We start from the raw sequence: 23,095 nt of genomic DNA on the forward strand, positions 1-23,095 counted from the left end.
GGGTAAATCCATTTACAGATTTCTGTCGGACTCGCCGGTATAAACCGTCCTACCGACTGAAACCCCGCCATTCGACTCTCACTCCCTAATATTGAAGGTCGCGTGGTGCACAAGGGCATGCAATTGCATTAATATTGCCCTGAGGAAAATCAAAGGTATGGAAACAGATCATCATCGACTCCGTCAAGACGGACAACACAAGAATATGCTAATTCAGGACGCAGTCTATATGCTAAGTTTTATTCGAATTCGTTCCATCGTTTTTCTGTTAACATTAACCTTACGTCTAAAACTTATCACAAACTTTCGCATTTATATTTATAATAATATTGGTCGATAGTGTGATTAGTTATTCATCGGCCTTGATAAGTTATCTAAGATATTTATGCAACAACTGCAAGCTGTTAATTATTTATTTAAATTAAAGTATTGAACACAATTTACCAGATCTTACTTAAGTTTCAGGAATTCAACTATTATCCATCGATAAAGTTAATAAATAAACAATGTGATTTGGTTCGAGGATGAAGAATATAATATTATTCGATGGAGTTGAATATAGAACACATAGTAGTGTTAAAAAATCCATTTTATGTCTTTTATTTGTGTTCAAATGACGCATAGACATTATTATTCATTCCGTTTTTTAGAAAAACTATGTTAATTAAAGTATAGGCGTAAACAATTATCTTTATTTTATATATTCAATAGATACTCCGTACTAAGAAGTCATTTTATTTACAATAGTAATTGATGTAAAGTGTCTCTACAATCATTTGTACTGCGTCAACTTAGGTAATTCCAGAGGTAAATTGACGATAAAATGTCTTGAATATTTCGTTGGAAGATTTAATACTGAGAGAGACATACATTATGTTATAGCTATAAACGGTTCTTTTGAAAAGCATTTAGATATAATTTATGAATCACGGTAATTATTTATTTTGATTGTCATATTGGTGACATAGCTTTGATAATATTTTAGCCTATTTTAATAAAAAAACGGACTGTTTAATTTGTAATAATAAAGTATCGGAACCCTTCACACACCTAATTTTAAAATATTCATAAATCTTTTCACGAAAAAATGTAAAGCAAAACCTTTGATCAAATTGCTACATATTAAAAAATATAATAATAAAAGAAGTAACAAAATAAAAAAAAAACAAGACCATGGATGGTGGGCCTTGTTGAACCAGACTTTCTTCGGTTATTATCTTACAGCTCTTTTCGGTATGTAGTCAATACAAAGATTTTGCGTCTTATGGGGATAATAAAGCAGTTTGAAATTTTAATATTGCGACAATGATGGAATAAGCTTTGCCATAGTAAGAATTATTTGGACATTTAATAAACGTATTTAATAAATCATAAGAATCCATACTGTAAGTATTTTTTTTAATGTACTTTTTATTACAATTGTTGTTTTATTCATAACGCCATCATGGCTGCGACGGCGTTATCCGCCTATCATCAGAGTTCATAAAAAACTCACTACGCCGGATTCACTAACGTGTTTAGAGTTAATGTTTTATCCACTGGTGGAATTTTTAAAAATGTTTCCTCTATAACTTCATACTAGTATATATAAGTAGGTAGGCACATGTGACGGAACTCTGTATTACGAGTAAAGATGACTCATTTTCTTATTATTTGTTACATAAAACATAACAAAAAACCTTTCAAATAGGTACGGTCGAAATTTTTGAAACATTTAGTATATTAGATTTATACATGATAATTTTGATATTGCATTAATAAATTGGTCATGTTCATTTAGTAACACAATGTCAAATTACCCTGCATATATATTTTACATCAGTATTCATTTATTGTCAGATATTAGTACACGATAATGAAACTATATTTTGCGTGATGGAAAGAAATTTTAATTTCGATATTTAAACGATTAATTCCGTTTTATGATCATATTAAGACACCTAACAGCGTCTAATATAAATAAATATTTTAGTACCACAAATTGATTAGATCTAATGATTCAAATTTTTAAGATAATTACTCCAACGACTTTCCGTTTCTCAACAGAGTTCTGGGTCGTTGCACCGCGGACTGTTTAAAATTAATAGAAAAGTGCCAGTATATTAAATGCTTGATACAAGTAAAAATAAAAAATAAATTTGGTCTTTATTAAGCGGAAGATCCTTCATCTATAATACTCATTCCTGATAGCCTGATATTAGTTTCTTATGTTTGATTTAGTTTATCATTTTATATAACGTAACAGAAAATAATATGAAAAAGAAATTATTTTGTGAAATCAGCATCAAAATTAAAGCAGTGAGTAAAAGTTGCGGCTTTGTGGTCACCAAAAAAGTCGTCAACTACCCTATTGCTCATAATGCATTCATTTATAATAAAGTGAGGTCAATAGCAAACCAGCGTTTCAAGGTTAGCTCATAATCTTTTAGAATAAATCTTGATTCACGTGATTTACCTACGATGTTCACAAGTTAAGGCGATGCTCCCAACAAAACGACGTGCCAACCATATTTTAAGAAGCTATCTGTTCGAAATTTGTAATACATATACAAAAAAAAAAAAATAAGCGTCATATTTATACAATATTTTATCTTTACTGTAATTGGTTACTTGAATTAATTATTTAAATATAATTCACAATAAAAATGACACTTAAATTGTTGATTCCGTGGATCTCCTCCTAAAGTACACATCATTTTAATTTGTAATTAACACATAGATAGATTATTTAACATAAGGATCATTATGGTTGTCTAAATTTTCCAATAATACCTTACAAAATTTTCAAAGCAATTATTTGTAAGTCTTTACATATTTTTGCCGGAACTCGTGCGCCGTAAATGTAAGAAACCAAGGTCAAGGCCGTTTCCTTGGAGGGCCTTAATTTCATATGATTATTAGACTTTCTGCCCCCCTTACACCAGAAATTTGTGTAATAATAATATGTTTAATTTTTGCTTAATATTAACATATTAATATCATATTTTTAGTGGCTAGGAACATTTAGATTAAGATCGGTAAGGTCTTCGATATAATAGGCGTAATTATTGAGAGGAAATAAATTCATTGGATTGTGATTGGAGTAAAACTAATTAGTTTCAGAAATTTCTGATCCTCCTTGGATTTGAATAATATTTTAATAATTCCTTTGCCTAAAATTTTAAGCGTACTCAAATAAAACTTCTATCGGAAAATACCTTATTAGATGTTTGTTTATATTATTATCTACGATTGCGCTTAGTTGTCACTCTAAAAGAGGTACAAGAAATATCCCTGATAACGTCTAACGCTGACGCATTTTTTATTCCGCGAACTATATAGTTCGCGGAGTAAAGTAGATTTAAATACGGCCTAAACTGCTCAACAACAGGTTTATGTGTTGTCCAAAAACGACTTGTATTAGTATAAAAAGTGGCCGAGGATTTATCATTGAATTAGTGAAGTGTATGCTGAGCTAACAGTCGCTTCTAGAGGCATAAAAAAAATAAGGTAGGAATACATTATGGCGAAATATTCTTCTACATTAAATCTAGAAAAACAAGTAATACAATAGAAATAATGAAGTGATTTTATTTTATGAAGACTTCTTTTAACTTATTATATTCGTTAAAAATAAAAGAAAAAAAAATATTGATAATGAAGGAATAAAGTGTGATTTTTATTTTTATATTTGAATGTGATATTTATAATTATTTCAAAAAAGGATTTTTTTTTTTATTTAAAAGCACACATTCGTTACATCTTTGTACTTACTTTAAAATATTTTTTTTTGTTTTCAGGATGAAGACGATTGTTGTTTGTTTGTTTGCATTATTCGCCGTAGTTTTGGCTAAACCCAAAGAATTTTACACTGACCGGTGGGACAGTGTTGATATTGATTCGATTCTTGCAAACCGTCGGTTGCTTAACCCCTACATTTCATGTATTCTTGAAGAGGGAAAATGTACCCCCGAAGGAAAGGAACTTAAATGTGAGTACTCGTTTTAAGTAACTGTTTAATTTTTGCCAAATAGTTTATCTAGAAAATCTATATTAATTGTTACCTAGTTGTAACTTTCATTTCCGGGTTGGATGTATATAATTTATAACGAATTCATATAATAAGTAGGCTGAAACTTGTAAAAAAAACAATTTAATAAAAATACTCTTAAAATAGTTCCCACATATTTTTGTTTAAAACGGAGAACGTATGAGGCACTGTTAAAGGGATGTTGACATATAACATATACAATATTTATATATATGCTCAGAAATTAATAACTAAAATAAAATTGCGGTATCTATATATGCATATTGAAACAATGAATTTAAAAGTAGGAAAAAGAAACGAAAATAATTCTACAATAATTCCATGTAAACCGAGTTTTACATATTTTGTAATGGACAACAAAAAGTTTTGATAAAAACATCCGTAGTGCGTGTACTTTTTGTAGTAGTTTATTTACCAATCACTAACGTGGGGCGATGGCCTGAGAATACTAAAAAATAAAAGTAGACAATTCCCAATAATATCTATACTATTATATAAAACTGAAAAGTTTGTTTGTTTGTTTGAAGTACTGGTTCGAATTGATAAGTTATTTTAGTGTTGGATAGCCTATTTATCGAGGAAGGTTATAAGCTATATTATATACATATATCATCAAGCTATGGCCAATAGGAGCGGAGCATCAATAATTTTTTTTGCAAATCTGAGGAAAATATATTTCTTATGAAAGTTTCCATTGCGTGCGCCGCCTAAACGGTTAAAGTTACGCAACAAACATGTATGACGGAATGGTTCCTCTTTAAAAGTTTCAAAAATTATATTACAAAGCAAATTCCTTTGTCGCATTCGTTGCCTATCTGAACGCGATTAACTCAAAAATTACCCAATTTCGATGAAATTTGGTATGGACATAGTTTCAAACCCTGGGAATGACAGGCTACTTCCTATACCTGGAAACTCTTTCAAGCGGGCGAAGCGGCGAGCAAAAGCTAGTGTATTAATAAACATCGGTTTCAACATTACCTTATTTGATTCGATATAAACGCATGCATAGTAAAACACATATATTAAATTAATTGTTTGATATTCCAGCTCACATCAGAGACGCGATGCAGACTGACTGTGCGAAATGCACTCCTGTCCAGAAAGCAGCGACTGAGCGCGTCATCGCGCATCTCTTGAAACACGAACACGAATCCTGGAACAAACTGACAGCGAAATATGACCCTACTGGCGCATACACGAAGGCTCACCATGATCAACTGAAAAGCCTTGCCGCTTAAATTTTAGGAATACAATTTTCTGACTCTTATATGAAGGCAAATTCAATTCTTCATTATCTTTCAATTGTATCTAGTTATGCCTATGCCATAAGTAATAAAAACAGTATACTATAATTGCAATTATGGTTACAAGTTGCCAGTTGCAAGTTAGTTTTAGTGATTTGCAATACCTAATATTCAACTTTTGATTAATTTAGACTATTTTTAATACATTTAAGTGTAACTGCGTAATATTGTGATATAGCTATAACCCACCGGCATTTACTTATGGTTTGATTCTTTCTCCATATTTTTTTTTTTACAATCTGACCAATGTTTAAAGGAATAACTTGATTTTAATTATGTTCTGTATTTAAAGATCGTATTAGAGATTAGGCAAGATAGGGATTTGTTCCTCCGTAATAGCAAATTGTTTTTTTTTTGAGTCGATGCAACAGCCTCCTTGGTGTCTACCCTTTGCTGCTGTAGACGATGAAGATTGCATCATGGCTCTGCATTTAGAATTCGTAGTTATTTGATGAACAATATGTGAACTTTGAAATAAAAAATTCGATAACAAAATATTTTTCTTAGGAAACTGTGCGTCTCAAGTGTTATTTTTTTATTTTGTGTATTTAATTTGCACATTTAAAAATCTGTAAAAAAATAACGTTATATTCAAAATGTGAATTTAATGCAAAGGCTTGTGATATTGTATCTATAATAATAAATTATTATTTTCTGACTTTATTATTTTATTTTTCTGCAATAATTCTGTTAAATAAAATATTTAAAAAAAGGGTAATTAGTTGAACTGGTTCATAATGGTAAGACAGAGCAAAGATTTATTTATAAAAAATATAAGCCGTTATTCACAGCTTATTTTCAAAATCGAAATCACAGTAAATTATTATAAACATTGTTGCTACGGCTTACGTTTTTATATACAACATTTTATAGCTCACCATAGTTTCTAAAGGAATCTAATAAAAATATTTTTCATATTCAAACATAGTATGATCCTAAATCATTTAACATTTTATAAGTAACATTCATATTTTTGGCTACAACGTTGTAAGAAATATATAAATGTAGCTACACAATGGAAAAATACTCCGGAAAATAAATGAAGGATAGGAAATAAGAAATAATAAACCTGTAGACATTTTTGGGGGTCACATATTAATGAAGATCTTGTCTATTATTCGTGACGTAATAAGTGTTATTATTTTTATCTAATGTAGTTTAGGAAGTAATAAAACATGGTGGTACTATGGTTATGTCATAAAAATTATGTAGCCGCTTTAATGCGTTGTTTCAAATTAGGAATGTTTTTTAATAGATACCACATTGCAAATGAAGGGAAACATGACTATGATGACTGCCGCGGTGGCTCAGTTATATAGAATGCATAGTGCAGCGCTCTGATATTTGGGTTTTTTTGTTCAGTATCCGCCTGGAGTCTGGAATTTGTGCCCGATATGGCGATAGGCTCACACCCTGTCACATCATAACAAGGCACACACTTGGTTAAAAGTGGGTGCCCTGGTTGCGCCTCTGCATACTCCTTCGGGGATAAATGCGTGATGTGTTTGTATATGTTCTATCATGTCATAAAGGACAGGTGTTACTAGTGGCTTCGCCTGCGTGAAGAGCCGTTGCCGCTGCAGAAGTCCCTAAAACACTGTTCAACGCAAGCATTATCTATTTAAAAAGTTACATTATTTTCCATGGGAGCTCAGTATCGTAATAAAAGTAGCTCATGTGTTAATATACGACATGTTCTACCAGTGTGCCAAAAATTTAAATCCGTTTAGTTGTTGCTGCGTTTCCTTCTCATAAAACGTCCAAATATTTTACCAACTTTCGCCTTTATTTTTTTAGTATCACGATAGAAAAGTAAGAAAACTAAGAAAGTTAGGTGAAATGAAATGTGCGTTCTCGTAGTGTGTATTTTAGAAACTATCCATTCTAACATAAAATTAAGTATAAAATTCTACAATATGTTATCTTTACTACGATTGTTTCATTAATAAAATAATTAAAATACCACTAAATCTGTTGATTCCGTGCATCTTCTCCTACACAACATTTTACTCATTAATTTGCAACCCACGTTATAAGATAGACAATATATTAAAGGAATATTTTAATAATTTGAAGTTTTTAAAATGACCAAAGAAAATTTGTAAAGAAATAATTCATAATCATTGCATAATCTCACGCGCATATTGCATATTCACATGCGCTTTAAAAGTTTGGAACGAATGCTCAATGCCGTTAGTTCAGCAGTGGGTTTAAAGAAACTTTTGCATTGATATTAGATAGTTTAATATACGTCAGGAAATATTTACACTATTATATAAGTTATTTGCAGTTCTAAAAGTATGCGGTTGGCCGGGTTCATTAACAATATTCATTGCCAGCCTTACTGGGAAAATCCCCTTACGTACGTAGGAAAGTTTCAAGGCACGAGCTCTAATATAATTATATGGAAAAAATAGTTCAGCTGTTTATTTTTTTGTTGTCAGGTTATAATTTATTTGTTGAATAATTTTTATGTGATGTTTTAAAACCCAGGCGTAAATATTTATTTTATTTGATACTAAAAAAGTGCCATGTCAGAAAATGTTATGGCCTATAATAATATATCTTGAGGCAATTGTACGAAACACAGCTTTGACGTAGTAACCATCAATCAGTCACAAAAACTATAATCTTATGTAACGTACGTAGTTAAAAATAACGTATATAACTAAATTGCTTATGGATACAAAAACCTATTGACGATTTAATTGTTTTTTTTTTATAGTTTTTATAATTCTTCCTGCGTTTCGGACCATGGATGCCAGAATTTAATACTGCTTACAAATTATACGTTTCTTGTAGTTAAATTTGAAGAGCCATATTGTTGGCCAGGTGAAACGCTAAAAACAGAGAATTCGCTTTTATATGTAAGCGGACGACAAGCACTGCTCACCTGATAGACACATTGAGCGCCTATAAACAAAGCAAATATACAAAGAATTTTGGATTAAGTACAAAACTCTGTATTTAATTAACTCGTCATTATGAGACGTATCACTTTCAGTGCAACAAGGTCACAATAGAAATAGCTTATTTAATAACTCCGAAAAATTAAGCTATAATTATAATATTGACATCTTCAAACCGAAACGTCACAAACAGATTACATACCGGTTCCTGGTTAATTAAATTCAACAACACAACACACTCACGCCTTTTTATCCCGAAGGCGTAGGCAGAGTTCGTAGGAGTAACTAGTCCATCCATTTCGCCGTGTGTGTTTCGTCTTATAATGTGTTAGGGGATGAGGTTATCGCCACGTCGGGCAAAAACTAGAGACTCCGCGCTGATACTGAAGAGAAAACCCCAATATCACTTAGTGTTAAATTGAAAATCTAGTTTAACAATGCATATCATATAATTCTAGGCTATTATTGGGGTCAGTAAAACGCCTCTTCGAATATTGATCTTAAAATGATATGTCTTAAAGTTAGACAGACTTTAAAATATCTTGGCCTTCGGTTTTGAACTGCGGTCTGTAAATATAGAAGTAAGTTCAAGGTCGCTCGTTGATCTGTGAAGAGTATTTTGCTACTGCATAATATTATGTATGCGTATTTGGATATTATATGAAGTGAATTCACGTGTAAGGTTTCTATATTAAAGATTAAACATAAGAGTAAATACATAATTTAAATTTACTTAATATTATGGTTACTCGTACAAGATATTATGTAGGTAATTATTTAGTATTTGTATTACGATATGACTGTAGTGATGAGGTCTCATATGCGATCCCCGGGTCGTGCAAATTGATATTATGTTTTTCTACTCGGTATTTGCCCGGAGTCTGGCATTTGTGCCCGATATGGCGATAGGCTCGTCCCCTATCACATCATAGGACAGAATATGTACGGCAGAAAGTGGGTGCATCTGTTGCGCCTTTGCTAAAGCTTTAGGGAATAAAAGGTGTGAGTGTGTTTTTTTAGTATTTCAATACATATTACTTCAAAGTGCATTAAAATAAGTACATGTCAATATTGGGATACGTAAAGATTAATTTTGTTAGAAAGGTTTTGGTATTGGTTAGAGTATTATGCTTTGTATAACATACAACTTAATATAACTTTCCCTTATCGGAAAGTTATAGTTGTTCGGCTACTAAGTGAAATATCTCAGTTCAATTATCAATATTATATTGTTACATAGAGGTAGTAATATTTAATAAAAAAACTTTATTTAATCAAAAAAATAAGTATCAAATTGACAAAAAAACATAAATTGATTATGAATGTTTAAACAAATTGAAAACATTTTTTGCGTATACGCACAGCAGAATGTTAGCTTTAGTCAAGAGATCTCTAAGAGCTGATGTCAGGGGTGTCGAAAGTACAAAGGTTATTTCCCATTGAATAATATTATTCTAGCACCGAGTCTGTATTTACATGGAAAATTATAACCATCCGCATTGCAAAAGCATTTATGACATAAATTTATACAGAAAATTACGTTCTTATATATTTAATAAATTAAATTTTAGTAAAATGCGATTATATTACGTCTAAAAATTAATTAAGTTGTAATATAATCGTATTTATAATTAAATTTTACTAAAATTTAAATTATGAAATATATAAGAATGTAATTTTCTGGATAAATTTACGTCATAAATGCTTTTTCAATGCGGATGGTTTTTTTATTAATTAATTTTTAGACTTAAATAATAATTAACAAACGTCTATAACACACTTTTTGCTGTTATTATTACTGTATATTGTAATCGATTCGATACGTGGAATATACGTCATTGTTGTTATAAATATGTTCTGAAATTTTCCATTGCTTTCATTATAAGACATTATTCATTATTTCAATTCACCTAATAATTACCAGTAGAACTTGATCTATATGAACATACTATTTATACAATACAAATAACTTTATATGTATAACTACACTTCTACTAAATATCAGATATAGATGAATAAATTTCGATTAGTTAAGAATTTATTATTATTATATAAATTGTATTTTATATAAATTTTATGCACACAATACTGTCAAATAATACTAAAAACAAGTCGTAAAATTAAAAAATAAATATTTCTGAAATTTAACTACATAAATAATTTGATACTATATTTAAAAAACCGATTGCAATATTAAAAATGCAAACTTTAATGGAAAATCTGCATTAGAAATTTATTTTCTCTATGTGCAAGAATTGATCTGCCGAAGCAGCCGTGACCTAAGGATTGACAAACAACACTTCCTTGTTATTTACGTCAAGTGAAAATCATGTTAAATATTAGTCATCGCGTGCTATGGAGTTTTTGCTCTTATCTATAGTATATAAATGGTTGGAAGGAAGCACGCAGCATCACCAGTTCTTAGCATCCTATCAGAGGAATAACGTCTCCCAAAGGTGGGTGCCATTTTTAACATTTGTATGATTTTTATTATCGCAGAAAATATTATTTTAGTTCGGTTGAATTTTATTCTCTATTAATATTAGATATTAAATAATTTATTAAATTTAAATGTTAATTACTAAAGCATTTTGTGAGTTTTAGTATTGTAAGCGGAATGAATATTACTCAAGAAGTGAAAACCAAATTTAAACCGAAATTATTACCAGGTAAAGTAGATATTAACTTGTTCGATAATTCCCCGTAGTCTCAACATGAAAACATTCGTCGCTCTTTGCCTGTTATCCGTGGTGGCCGTCACCCTGGCCCGCCCTGATCACTACACCGACCGCTACGACAATGTCAATTTAGACGAGATCCTCGACAACCATCGCGTGTTGGTCCCCTACATTAAGTGCATCTTGGACCAAGGAAAATGCGCCCCAGATGCCAAGGAACTTAAAGGTTAGTTTTCTTTATAATTGTATTTATGTGAACAATTTGTTTCCGTCTGTTTAAGTTTTGACTGCTTTTATTTACGTTTTTATATTCTTATTTTAAGCTTTCTAAGGGTAGTGGTTTGAGAATAGTGTCTTCTTTGAGGGGATTGTGAAGTTAATAAGTTATAGACTGTAGATTCCTGGATTACAAAAGTCTCTACTCGCTAAAACCTATATCAAATTTGTCTTTAAATATGGCTATAAATTATTCCTACTTACCAATGACAAACGTAAACCTCAAAGGTGTCATATGTTATAACAATAGCCTCATAATATAAAGTATTACATGAATTAAAACATAATTTATATTTTCATCATAATATAATAACATCATCCCTGTATTATATAGTGGCCCACTGTTAGCCAAAGGCATCCCCTAGTACTGGGAAGGTTTTCAGACCTTAGTCCACCACGCTTGACATACCTTCAAAATGATTAGGGAGAATTCATAGATATATAGCATTCCTTATAATGTTTTCATTCGCTGTTAAAGTGAATGATAATTGATAAACAATACACACATAACTTTAGAAAAGTCTGTGTGCGCCTTAGGTTCTGAACCTGTGGACATTCGTCTCGGCAGCCCGTGCCATTCCCATGTAGCCTACCGTCGACTTATTTCTTTTATTTTTTATTATGAAAGAACTTAATTTGAAATACTATTTTCGTAAATAAGTATTTCAGTGCAGTTTGCATAATATAAAACTAGTGCCAGTAACCAGTTTAATATTATACATAGAGCAATGTCAGTTGTGTCTCTACCATCTTAACAATCTCCTAAACTTTCCGTATTGTAAGAAATGGTAATAGTTTATTATGGCTATTTAGGGTTTCGCACTTCAAAGGGAACCCGTATGGTATCACTTTGTCGTCCATCTGTCTGTCTGTTAAGACCTAGTGAAGAACGCGTAGAGATATTAAGTTGAAATTTATAACTCTACGGTCTCTTTCTGTGAATAAAACAAGGATAAGGAAGACAACGCGATTAAAAAATTTGACCGTTTATGAATATTATGCGAATTCATTAAGGAATTACAACTTATGAGGTACTTTCCGCTGGTTTAGAATGATGAAATCTGGCCAGAAGCAATGTTTACATAACATTTAAAGAAAAAAGCGCATTTACTATTACCATCTTATTATTTGCGGTTGGTTGGTGCAAAAATCGTGTTTAGAGATCGAACGGCAAAGCTAAGTCTAAACTAACATATTATATTCTTAGATAGCTTATTTACAAGTTGGTATGGAATCGTCGATGCACGAGTCCAACTGGCACTTGACCGGTTTTTTTATAATGTCTTTAATAATATTAAATTGTATACACGATTTTATTGCTTTAAATCAAGCGCGTAACTAGTTTTATTTAATATAAACCGATATAAACAAAATCGGTCAAATCGATAGAATCAATTGAATTGTCGGATTATAGTATCCAATTTATAGTATATAGTATGTAGTTTATAGTATATAATATGTAGTAGATAGTATCGAAATATGCATAGAAGTTATAAAAATGTTTCGTTCTAACAAATATATTCTACTCTATTTTTCCTGGATCAACAAAATATCTACAACGTATATCGAAGTGATCTACTTACCGAATTATAACGCAGTCCAAGAATGTTTGTAGATAAAAGCTATTTCTGGACTATTTCCATGAATATTTTTTTATTATTTATCTATACCATTGACAATGCCTTTTTCTCTAACAGAACATATCAGAGAAGCTCTGGAAACAGAGTGCAGTAAATGCACGAACGCCCAAAAGAATGGAACTCGCCGCGTCATCCAGCACCTGATCAACCACGAGCCCGAGTACTGGCAGGAGCTTGGAGACAAATACGACCCTGAGAGGAAGTACACTGTCAAATATGAGAAGGAACTGCGCGAAATTAAAGCATAAGGACTGTGATTCTTTTTTTTTAATTAATGTATTCTATTTTTAAATAAATGTGTCTTTTTTTTAAACGGAATTAGTATTATTTCAATCTTGGACGATTATGAATATTGAACATTCGAAATTCGAATCTTTTTCAGTGGAATAATTTTTAATCAAATGACTATATATCGGGTACTAACTTGCTTCTCACCGTGTTCCGCTTGTAAAAATGTCATATTCCGGTGTATAATAATATAATAATATCAGCCCTGTATTATACATATATGTCCCACTGTTGGGCACTGGCCTCCTCTACTACTGAGAGAGAATATGCCTTAGTCCACCACACTGGCCTAGTGCTGGTTGTTAGACTCACACACCCTTGACATTCATAATAGAGAATTTCTCAGGTATGCAGGTTTCCAAACGATGTTTTCCTTCACCGCTAAAGCAAGCAATAATTCACAAAAAATAAACACATCATTTTTTAGAAAAATCAGAGGTGTGTGCCGTTCGGATTTGAACCTGCGGATATTCGTCTCGGCAGTCCGTTCCACAACCAATTAGGCTATCGCGCACCCCGGGGTAAAAAGTCTATAATATATAGTCCCTAGGAATAATGTAGTTTCGTATTAATTCAAAAATATAAGGATCCAAGCCATAATTTAAAATACAAGCTCGTTTTAGCAAACAAATATTTCACTTTTGTAATATTAGCAGAAGCGTAATAACATCTAAATATTGACTCATACCTATAAAAATAGAGAAAAAAATTTCCGAATTCTGTTAATTGTTTTATTGATTTAATCACATCACCTTCATTGGTGAATATTTTATAACGTTTGTCACGTCAAACAGTCTCTTCACGGTTGTTTTTCGTGGAATTGTGATGCCAACCTGGTACATTTATAGTTAGATACTAGCTTCTATAGATAAATATGTGTATAGATAAAAAAGAAGTAAAGAGTTGAAATAAACTATCATGTCTGTAATTTCGTTATAAACAGAGCTTAAAAAGATTTAATACCTAAAATTTACTTTTTACAATTAGAACTAAAACATAGACAAAAAAAAAAACATTAAGTATTATACAAAAGGAAAATATGTATAATAAAATCTGGCGGATTAATTAAATACAGTGATACATATCATGCATGGTCACAAAACCTTGGCACATGACCTTTAACATGGCTGGTTTGAAGTATTTTATTTCCAGAATTAGGCTATGAATAAAAAAAAGAAATAGGTGCATTTATCAAACTTATTCGTAAATATCGAAACTAGAACGAAATAAACTAAGAGCGATGTTTGTTTCCTTTTATTGGTTATTTTATAATTATAATATATAATCAAAAGTGGCACCACAGTTTCTACAATAAGCATGCTTTTCTTTTATTAGCAATTCCTGTATTTGAGTTTAGTTAATTTATTTAAATTTAGAATATAAAAAAACAAAATACCAAACACGACTCTCCATAAATTCTGAGGTATTATTATTTTAAATCGAGTTGAATAAGTGGCCAGGATCAATAAAGTTCCTTCTATGTTTAAAAATAAATGTAAATAAAACAACTTTCCTAGGAATGTAGGTTCAATCGATGGCCGTTTAGTTAGTGAACGGTGATCGTGAACTCCACAATATAATATGTATATTTCTTCCATACATAAAAGCCTTTGTCTAGATTATGAAATATGGATGAAATCTTGTAACAGGTCTGTTTTAATAGTATCTTGGAATTGCGAATGGTTTCAATAATGTATATTTTACTTTTTGTACTGAAAATTTTATACACTTCGGTGTAGTTGGATTATTGAAAACGCTTAGTCCGAATTGTAGGAAATTTTGGATTTATATTGTACTTTCAGAATGAAAGTAGGACATTTTTTTTCATCCCTTAAACTAAGCTGCTGAACCGATTGTAATGAAGTTTGATATAAGGATATTATAAACCTTGAGAATTAACATGCAAACTTGATTTTTTAAATCCCATAACTAAGGGTAGATATAGGAAGGAAGACAAAAGACTGAACCGATCGCGACGAGATTGGTAATTAACAATATTGAAACTTTTGTGATGGAATATGATTTTTTTATCAACCTCATAACTAAGGAAGTCTAAGGGTGCGAGAAACTAAACCGCTGAATCGAATATGATAAAACGTAGTGTAGAAATATCTCGAACGTTGACATAGGACACGGAACATTTACTTATTTCTAACTGAGTCTTAGATCAGTGAATATGGGGAAAACTAAAACTATTGTATTGTAAGTTGGTATAGATATAATATTGTCTTGAACCCCAACAATGAATATAAAGTGTACATGTGAAGATGGTTTTTTTACAACCCCTAACGAAGAGGATAAGCGAGGTGGAACCAAACCCGTTTTTCTTGATGCACTGTCTTAAGTGCCACAGGTTGCTTTTTTCTCAGGAATAGATTTATATGCAGATGGAGCTGCGAGCAAAACTGTTTTAGTATAAAACCATAAAAGTTTCAAGTTGTAGGCAGTAGCAATGCTACTCATATTTTGTTAAAGACTATATGTACTTCTAAAGAATAAGCTCTAATAGATGTCATGAATAGCCATTCAAAATTTCACTTCTAATCCACCCGTTCGTGCATTCCTATCGCCATTCAGATAGGGAGATATTAAAAAATGCTGATGGTACCACAAGGTGTAAAGCCCGCCATATTGGCCCACGTAAGTGTGACACGTTCTAGATTAGCCTGTGTGTATCTGGTTCAAAACATGCCGGCATAAATGGGCAACTGACGAGAAGCAATTATTTCTCGTCAGTCGACAATTTATCTGGACTCTCTTTTACATACCATCCAAAGTTGTGGGACTGTGTCAAGCCAATATAAAAACTAAATGCAATTTTTGTAATTTTATTATGCGTATAACTTGTTAATACATTATTTAAAATTATATCTACATATAATTTACGTATTATACGTATTTACATCGAGTGTACATAATTTTAAGCGAAGATATATTGCGAAAAACAATTAACTAACTTTATTTTAATTACCCACATTACTTAATTGGGCAATATGGCCAATTTAAAAGGCATTGCAAGTGCAGACGATTAAACAGGTCGTGTGTGCTTCATATTTAAGTGTTTTAACCAACTTTCACATACTAACAGGTGAGTATATTTAAGAAAAATATCCGTCTTATTTAACCTATTTTCATAAAATAATTTACAAATTCTGACATTAGATGAAAATATTTTATTAAAATCAATTTAAATAACGCATCGCATATTTTATGTTGCAATTTTTTTGCATGAAACAAATGCCAACGAGGCGTAATAATTCGAATAATTGAATAAAAATTAAAAGTTGTCATAAACAAGTTCTTGTAGGGGATGGGAGTGTAACTAACTATATAAAAAAGGTCAATTGAATTCCTTTCTATAGTTACTAGTCAGTGGCCAATAAGTGAACTGCATTTTTCGAGTGCGTGCCTTTGTGTGATTGTATTTAGTGAAGTAAGTTTGTTTTAAAATTATTTTTAGTGTGTTGCTATGAATTATAATGGACTAGAGATGGCTATAAAAACCTTGTTTAGACAATATAGAATTTTAGTTCAAATATTTATAATATTTGCGGGTAGAATTGAAAATTAACTTACTTGGAAAGATTGTTTAAGTTCTTTTTTAAAATATCAACGACAAAATTAGCATTATTTTATGAGGAGTCTGGGTATCCATGTAACTGGTGACAATAGATGATCTCACGTTTCATTTGACCTAGAAAGGTTAGATATTCGTTTGTTTCAGTCATGTTTTATTAAATTATATGATTGTTTCGCAATCGATTTGTATTATGAGCGTTATAGGTTTTTACAGGTTTTCATAGGGGTATATAATTTCGGTGGATACCTATAAAAATAAAACTGAATAAACTGAATAATAATAATAACGAAATAATTTGCATCAGTAAAACTATAACAATAAAATTTAGCCTTACATCGAATTATGTGAAGGTTGTTTCAAACAAACCAAATATTAAAATATGTCCTTTACCTTTGACATAAAGAATCTAAAAGCTAGTTTGTTCGTGAATTGTAAAAATACTATAAAGTAAAAGCAATAAGATTTGCCATAACACAAACGTCGGTAAAGTATATGTCGAAGAGGTTTCCACAACAAACATGTCATAATTGTATATAGTAAAAGTCATTTTAACTGCAACTGTGAATGAATAGTGGCTCTTAATCTCTTTCTGTATAAAACATCCAAATCCGGTTTTTGCTTAAATACTTCTAAAAAACATTGTAACATCTATTGATATTGTTGCAAATTTATATCTAATATGAAATTGAATTGTATTTATTTTTATATATTTAGAGGATTTCGAATCTTTTGATACGTTTCCTACAGGGCGCGATCAGTTTAGAATTGTACCTACCCTTTATTCCTTACGATTACGGAGGTTAACTAGATTTAAGCTAGGGTAGCGACTTTAAGTCCACATACAATGTGGCCACAAGTCACATTAACATTATATGTTAAAGTTAGTGAAGATGTTCGTTTGTTTGTATGTTTGACAGACGTAAGCGTATGAATCATTGAATGGATTTGTGTTATTGGGGTTCCGTACCTCAAATGGAACGCTTATAGGACTTTATTGAGCGTCTGTCTCTCTGTCCAGACCCCTTTATTCAGAAACGCGTTATAGTATCGGTACAGTCTTTTTTAACTGTGAAAAAAGCAAACTTGTAAACGCGATCAATGGGTCTCACCATCGATATATATATGTACTACGTACCGTCAATGTGTCTAACCGTTTATGCCGCATATTTTGCAATTCCACAAGCGAATAAAACCTAAAGTGTACTTTCTGTTGATCTAGAATCATGAAATTTGGCAAGAAGAAATGTCTTACAGCGCATGTAAAGGAAATAACTTTAAAACCGTACATTTGTACATTAGTAACAAATAAAACCAAATTTACAATAATACATTTATTTGCGGTTTGTGCAATAACCATTTATGGATCGAACGGCAAAGTTAAGTTCATGAAGTTAGAACTTTAAGATTTACGTACGTACAAGTCGGTAAAGAACCCTCGGTGCGCGAGTCCAACTCGCATTTGTCCGGTTTTTTATATATTGACAGACCAACCCCTCAAATTTATCTCAAAGTCATATTTTATTCGGAATGGCTTGAAATGGGTATTTTGGGAGATCATTTTCACGCGTGCAGAGCCGCGAGCCAAAGCTACTAATACATTAGGCACAGAATGCGGAAGACCGATTTCAGAGCTCGAGACTATCGATACCTAAGCTGACAGGTCCTTACTATCGACATCAACTAAAACGCTGTTAAATTAAAGTCGTCTAGTCGTCGCTGTTTAATAAGCCGCTATCAACAATATCTAAATTTTTATCTTAATCCACAGCATATGACGGATTTGATAGCCGAGTTTTGTTTAAACAACGCCTACCCAGCTGAGAACAACCTCTTAAACGGCTACTTTGGTCATTAATCAGTCCAATACATAAATGTCTACTTGAGATCCTACTCAAACATGAGATTCATTCATTAATATTGCCCTCAGTGCCAGTTGTACTTAATAATAACAATACCAGTACATGATACTAACAATGCTGGCATTCAACACTGCTACTATTAAAATCAATATCACAGTTGTGAAAATGACCATTTATTATACGAAAGACATTTGTTATGGATAGTAAATAGACTCTTATCTTAGTTATGAAAGTTTAGTTTGAAGTAAATGCACAAATAACTGAATTAATTTGGATGAAATTTGGCACACAGATATCCTAGACTAACGTACACCTTGAATACTTTTTGTTCCGAAAAGTACAAGTGAGACATATATAAGAAAATATTTCACGCGTGCGAAGCTGCGAGCAACACCTAGTAATGAAATAAAAACAATTGTTCACAGAATGCGGTTATTGGTCATAATGTCCCTCTTTGCCCTGTCGTTGGTCGCCGCACGGCCCGACGCATCCAAATACCCCAGCAGATACGATACTGTAGACCTCGACATGATCGTGAACAACAAGAAAGTGCTCGAGTCGTACCTCAAATGTGTGCTTGACGAAGGTAAATGCACACCAGAAGGCAAGGAACTTAAAGGTAAGATTACCAGCTGTTATTAGCAGTATTTTCAATATACGGCAAAGTACAGGGTCCATAGCCAAGATAAGCGGCTGTAGCAAGAATGGTTTTTACAATCGTTAACGTTAACATTATGTACAGGAATGACATTTCCTAGCGACAGGCTTATCGTAATCGTAATCAAAAATTAAGTAATACACTTATAACTTCGAAAATTTTGTGCTGTCAGCAGTGTGCCGCCTTAGGTTTTGACCCGGCGTACCGCCGTGTCAACAGTCATGTTTATAACCAACTTGGACACATATAAGTGTTGCCAAGTTGGTAATAGGTATGACTAGATGTAGTGCAAATATCATGTCCAGAGTCAGCATTCATGTATATCAGTTTTACCATAAACATTTCATTTCATCAGCCTACAACTGTCCACTGCTTAATATAGGCCTCCCCTAGAGCACGCCACGTTACTCGGTCCTCCACTCTCCTCATACAGCGTCCACCGGCGATCCTGCGAATGTCGTCGGACCAGCGGGTCGGCGGTCGTCCTACGCTACGCTTACCGAGATGCGGTGTCCACTCTAGGACTCGTCTGCTCCAGTGGCCATCGGTGCCACGACAGATATAGCCAGCCCACTGGCACTTCAGCTGGCTTATTCTCCGAGCTATGTCCGTTACTTTGGTTCTCTCACGGATAACCTCATTTCTGATTTTATCCGCGAGAGAGACACCTAGCATAGCTCGCTCCATCGCTCGCTGCGCGACCTTAAATTTGTGGACTAGCCCCACCGTCAGTGTCCACTTCTCGGCACCATACGTCATTACCAGTAGGACACAAAGCTCGAAAACTTTTGTCTTCAAGCCTTGTGGAATCGCCGACGTAAAGAGCCGACGAAGCCTGCCGAATGCTGCCCAGCCCAACCGAATCCTTCTATCAGCCTCCCAAGACTGACCTGCCGGGAGGACCCACCTAGGTCGTTCAGCATTCTGCTAAGCTCTACCAGCGTCTCTGCGAAGATTACTATATCGTCTGCGAAACGAAGATGTGAGATGCGCTCTCCTTGACGTTGACACCTCGTGCAGTCCAGTCCAGAGTCTTGAAGACGCCCTCCATCGCTTGGTGAACAGTTTTGGAGATAATGCATCTCCCTGTCTCACCCCGCGACGGAGTGGAATTGGTCTTATTCTCTGGTGCTGAACTTGCACGGTCACCGTCGCAACGTTGTAGAGGAATCTCGGCACCTCAATATATCGCCAGTCGATATGACATCGCTTCAGAGATTCCAGAACAGCCCAGGTTTGGATGGAGTCGAAAGCTTTCTCGTAGTCTACAAATGCCGTACACAGCGGCTGATTGTACTCTTCGGTCCTCTGTATAATCTGCCGAACAGTGTGGATGTGGTCTACAGTGCTGTAACCTTTACGAATCCATGTTTGCTCCGGTGGCTGGAACCCGTTAAGTCTAATGGCAAGGCGATTCGTGATGACCCTCGAGAACAGCTTATAGACGTGGTTCTGAAGTGAGATTGGCCTGTAGTTATTCAATAGAGTCCTATCACCCTTCTTGAATAACAAGACCATCGCACTCTTGGACCACGCCTCCGGTGCGATACCCTGGTGGATGATAGCATTAATAAACCTCGCTAAAGCTGTAAGAAAGGGTTTGCCTCCAGTCTTGAGAAGCTCCGTAGTAATGCCTTCATCACCAGGGGCTATACCGTTTTTAAGCTGCCTGAGAGCCGCACTAACCTCGCCGACGTCGACGTCCGGGATGTCCTCGCTGAATTGGCGCGTGAGAGGGGCCCGTGGATCGTCCATACCTTGGGCCGCAAGCTTCCCCGTCCTCGGAGGGTACAGGTCCCTATAGAATCTCTCCACTTCTGCCAGAATCTCACGGCGTGACGCAGTGATTCTGCCGTCCGCCCTCTTCGGCTTCGTCAGATGATTTCTCCCCAGCGGTCTTGAGAACACCTTGGACCCCTGTTCTGCTTAATAGCGGCTTTGATAGCTTCCCCATTTGATAATTAACCATAAACAAAAGTGTATAAATACCTGTCAAACGCATACTAGTGTGTGTAATGTTGTTTTAATCAATTTAATGCTTATGCGCTCTTCCTTCCTCCCTTCCCTATATAAACTCAACTGTACCAAATTTAATCTCTACTGGCCTCATAATTTCCGCAAAAAGGGCTCCAAAGTTATTGCTTAACGTATAGAAAATAAACTAGAAAATAGTTTAAAAAAATGTTTTCTTATAGTATCATAAGGTTTGATGAAATAATAACCCAATATGTCATGATAGTACATTCGGTAGGCACTCTATAGGTATAATTTTACCTTCTACCTTTAATAAATATTCGCGGCAATAAGATGTAATTGGAATTTGCCACAATAATTTCAATAGGCGTCCGTAGTAGATTATAGTAGAGTTTAAGTACAGAGCCCTTGTATGAAAGTCTTATTTTTAATACTGGTTCATTGAATTAGGTTATTTCGTGGGATAGAAACTAAAGAATATTTTCGATTCTACAATGCACCACCTAAAAAAAAATATAACAGACAAAATTTCCGACCATTATTTAATTACAAATGCAAAACATAGTTATGTAAATTTGCGTCATTGGATAGACAAGTTTCGAAGGCCGGGCCGTGTTTGCGAATTTGTCTAATATTACACTGGTCCGTGAATAAGCATAAAATGTATGCATTTTATGTATTATTTATAACGAAGAGTGTTCCCTCGTTGATGACGCCAATGATTGCGACCAATCATCATTTCATGAGATTAATTAATATTCTCGAACACAATCATTGTTTTTTTATAAATCGCTGATTACGTTGTTTAGAATTTTCTATGGATCGCTGACTAGTATGTGATTAGTATGTAGCTGACCGTATAATATACGGTCGAAAGTAGTTGAATATCAAACATGGAATTTGGATAACATTTATATAACAAGATAACCTCAGGTATAGATCTAGTCTATTCAAGGGATTGGATTGTAGATCAATTTATGTATGTATTTAGGAAGATTTCTAGGGAAAGATTTACTCGCAAGCGAACCTGTACGGCTCTATTTTTAAAATTATTCATTTATTGTTTTTTTTTCATACAAAAAATAACTGTGATTGCTGTAGATAATTTTCACGTATCTTCTTTAATAAATAGTTTCCTTTAATAACCATTGTAGTGTGTATTGTATTGATGTGTAATAGGTCATGTAATTATAGCTATTAATTTACTATGGTGTGTATACACTAATATATGAAAGATAATACTTACTCTAAGAAATCTCTATTGTCCACAGCACACATAAAGGAGGCATTGGAAACATACTGTGCCAAATGCACAGAACCACAGAAAGAAGGTACTCGCTTTGTGATCGGCCATCTTGTCAAGAACGAGAAGGAGTGGTGGCGAAAGTTGTCCGACAAATACGACCCTGAACGCAAATACGTCACCAAGTATGAGGCCGAGCTCAAATCTATATCGTAGCCGGAATAGGTTATCGCTTCTGTGTAAATAAATGTCAAGCTGTAGCCGTGTTTTTATTATTTTTTTAATAATTTTATACATGACTACCTCGTGGTTGTATTCCGATACAATACCGCTCTAAGGTTCTGGGTTTAAATCTCGGGTCGGGTAAAGTGATATTGGAATTTTCTGTTCAGCTCAACTATCAGCCTAGAGTTTGGATATATGGCCGACATGGTGATTAGCTCCATTCCTAATCACATTATCGGACGAAGTATACCTAGATGAAGTATATCGAGTGCACTGGTTGCATCTTTGCCTACGCCTTTGTGTTAAAGGCGTCAAGTGTGTTTTGATTAAATTGCTTATAAACAAACAACAAACACATTAAGCAAACAAATATCATAAAAAAATAATATCAGGAACTCTTTAAATATTGATATTGCGTAGCCCAAGAT

At 33.4% G+C, this 23,095-nt stretch overlaps 3 protein-coding genes across 4 annotated transcripts; all 3 read left to right on the forward strand.

The window, feature by feature from the left end:
* The first annotated feature begins 3,350 nt into the window (after window positions 1-3,350).
* On the forward strand, window positions 3,351-5,995 carry LOC115446251 (allergen Tha p 1-like). The gene is made up of 3 exons (XM_030172842.2): window positions 3,351-3,489; window positions 3,780-3,970; window positions 5,081-5,995. The coding sequence occupies exons 2-3, from the start codon at window positions 3,781-3,783 to the stop codon at window positions 5,269-5,271; spliced, it is 381 nt and encodes a 126-aa protein (XP_030028702.2). The 5' UTR covers window positions 3,351-3,489; window position 3,780; the 3' UTR covers window positions 5,272-5,995.
* Window positions 5,996-10,558: 4,563 nt separating this feature from the next.
* On the forward strand, window positions 10,559-13,153 carry LOC115446273 (allergen Tha p 1). Its single transcript, XM_037439387.1, has 3 exons — window positions 10,559-10,702; window positions 10,954-11,150; window positions 12,898-13,153. Exons 1-3 carry the CDS (start codon window positions 10,602-10,604, stop codon window positions 13,086-13,088), a joined length of 489 nt encoding a protein of 162 aa, XP_037295284.1. The 5' UTR covers window positions 10,559-10,601; the 3' UTR covers window positions 13,089-13,153.
* Window positions 13,154-16,143: 2,990 nt separating this feature from the next.
* LOC115446232 (allergen Tha p 1) lies at window positions 16,144-22,702 on the forward strand. 2 transcript variants are annotated; one of them, XM_037439313.1, is made up of 3 exons: window positions 16,144-16,216; window positions 18,993-19,186; window positions 22,471-22,702. In XM_037439313.1, the coding sequence occupies exons 2-3, from the start codon at window positions 18,994-18,996 to the stop codon at window positions 22,656-22,658; spliced, it is 381 nt and encodes a 126-aa protein (XP_037295210.1). In that variant the 5' UTR covers window positions 16,144-16,216; window position 18,993; the 3' UTR covers window positions 22,659-22,702. The 2 variants fall into 2 exon arrangements, with proteins under 2 accessions (XP_037295210.1, XP_030028671.1); XM_030172811.2 differs by lacking the exon at window positions 16,144-16,216 and adding an exon at window positions 16,463-16,561.
* Window positions 22,703-23,095: the final 393 nt, after the last annotated feature.

Source organism: Manduca sexta, chromosome 16, assembly GCF_014839805.1.
Source record: "Manduca sexta isolate Smith_Timp_Sample1 chromosome 16, JHU_Msex_v1.0, whole genome shotgun sequence".
NCBI classification, from domain to species: domain Eukaryota; kingdom Metazoa; phylum Arthropoda; class Insecta; order Lepidoptera; family Sphingidae; genus Manduca; species Manduca sexta.

Excerpts from the sequence above, each read along its gene's own strand:
- LOC115446251 (XM_030172842.2), top strand. The coding sequence starts at position 3,781 with ATGAAGACGATTGTTGTTTGTTTGTTTGCATTATTCGCCGTAGTTTTG. Across the intron at positions 3,971-5,080 it reads CGAAGGAAAGGAACTTAAAT|CTCACATCAGAGACGCGATG; the intron begins GTGAGTACTCGT and ends TTGATATTCCAG.
- LOC115446273 (XM_037439387.1), top strand. The coding sequence starts at position 10,602 with ATGGAGTTTTTGCTCTTATCTATAGTATATAAATGGTTGGAAGGAAGC. Across the intron at positions 10,703-10,953 it reads AGGAATAACGTCTCCCAAAG|TCTCAACATGAAAACATTCG; the intron begins GTGGGTGCCATT and ends AATTCCCCGTAG. Across the intron at positions 11,151-12,897 it reads AGATGCCAAGGAACTTAAAG|AACATATCAGAGAAGCTCTG; the intron begins GTTAGTTTTCTT and ends TTTCTCTAACAG.
- LOC115446232 (XM_037439313.1), top strand. The coding sequence starts at position 18,994 with ATGCGGTTATTGGTCATAATGTCCCTCTTTGCCCTGTCGTTGGTCGCC. Across the intron at positions 19,187-22,470 it reads AGAAGGCAAGGAACTTAAAG|CACACATAAAGGAGGCATTG; the intron begins GTAAGATTACCA and ends TATTGTCCACAG.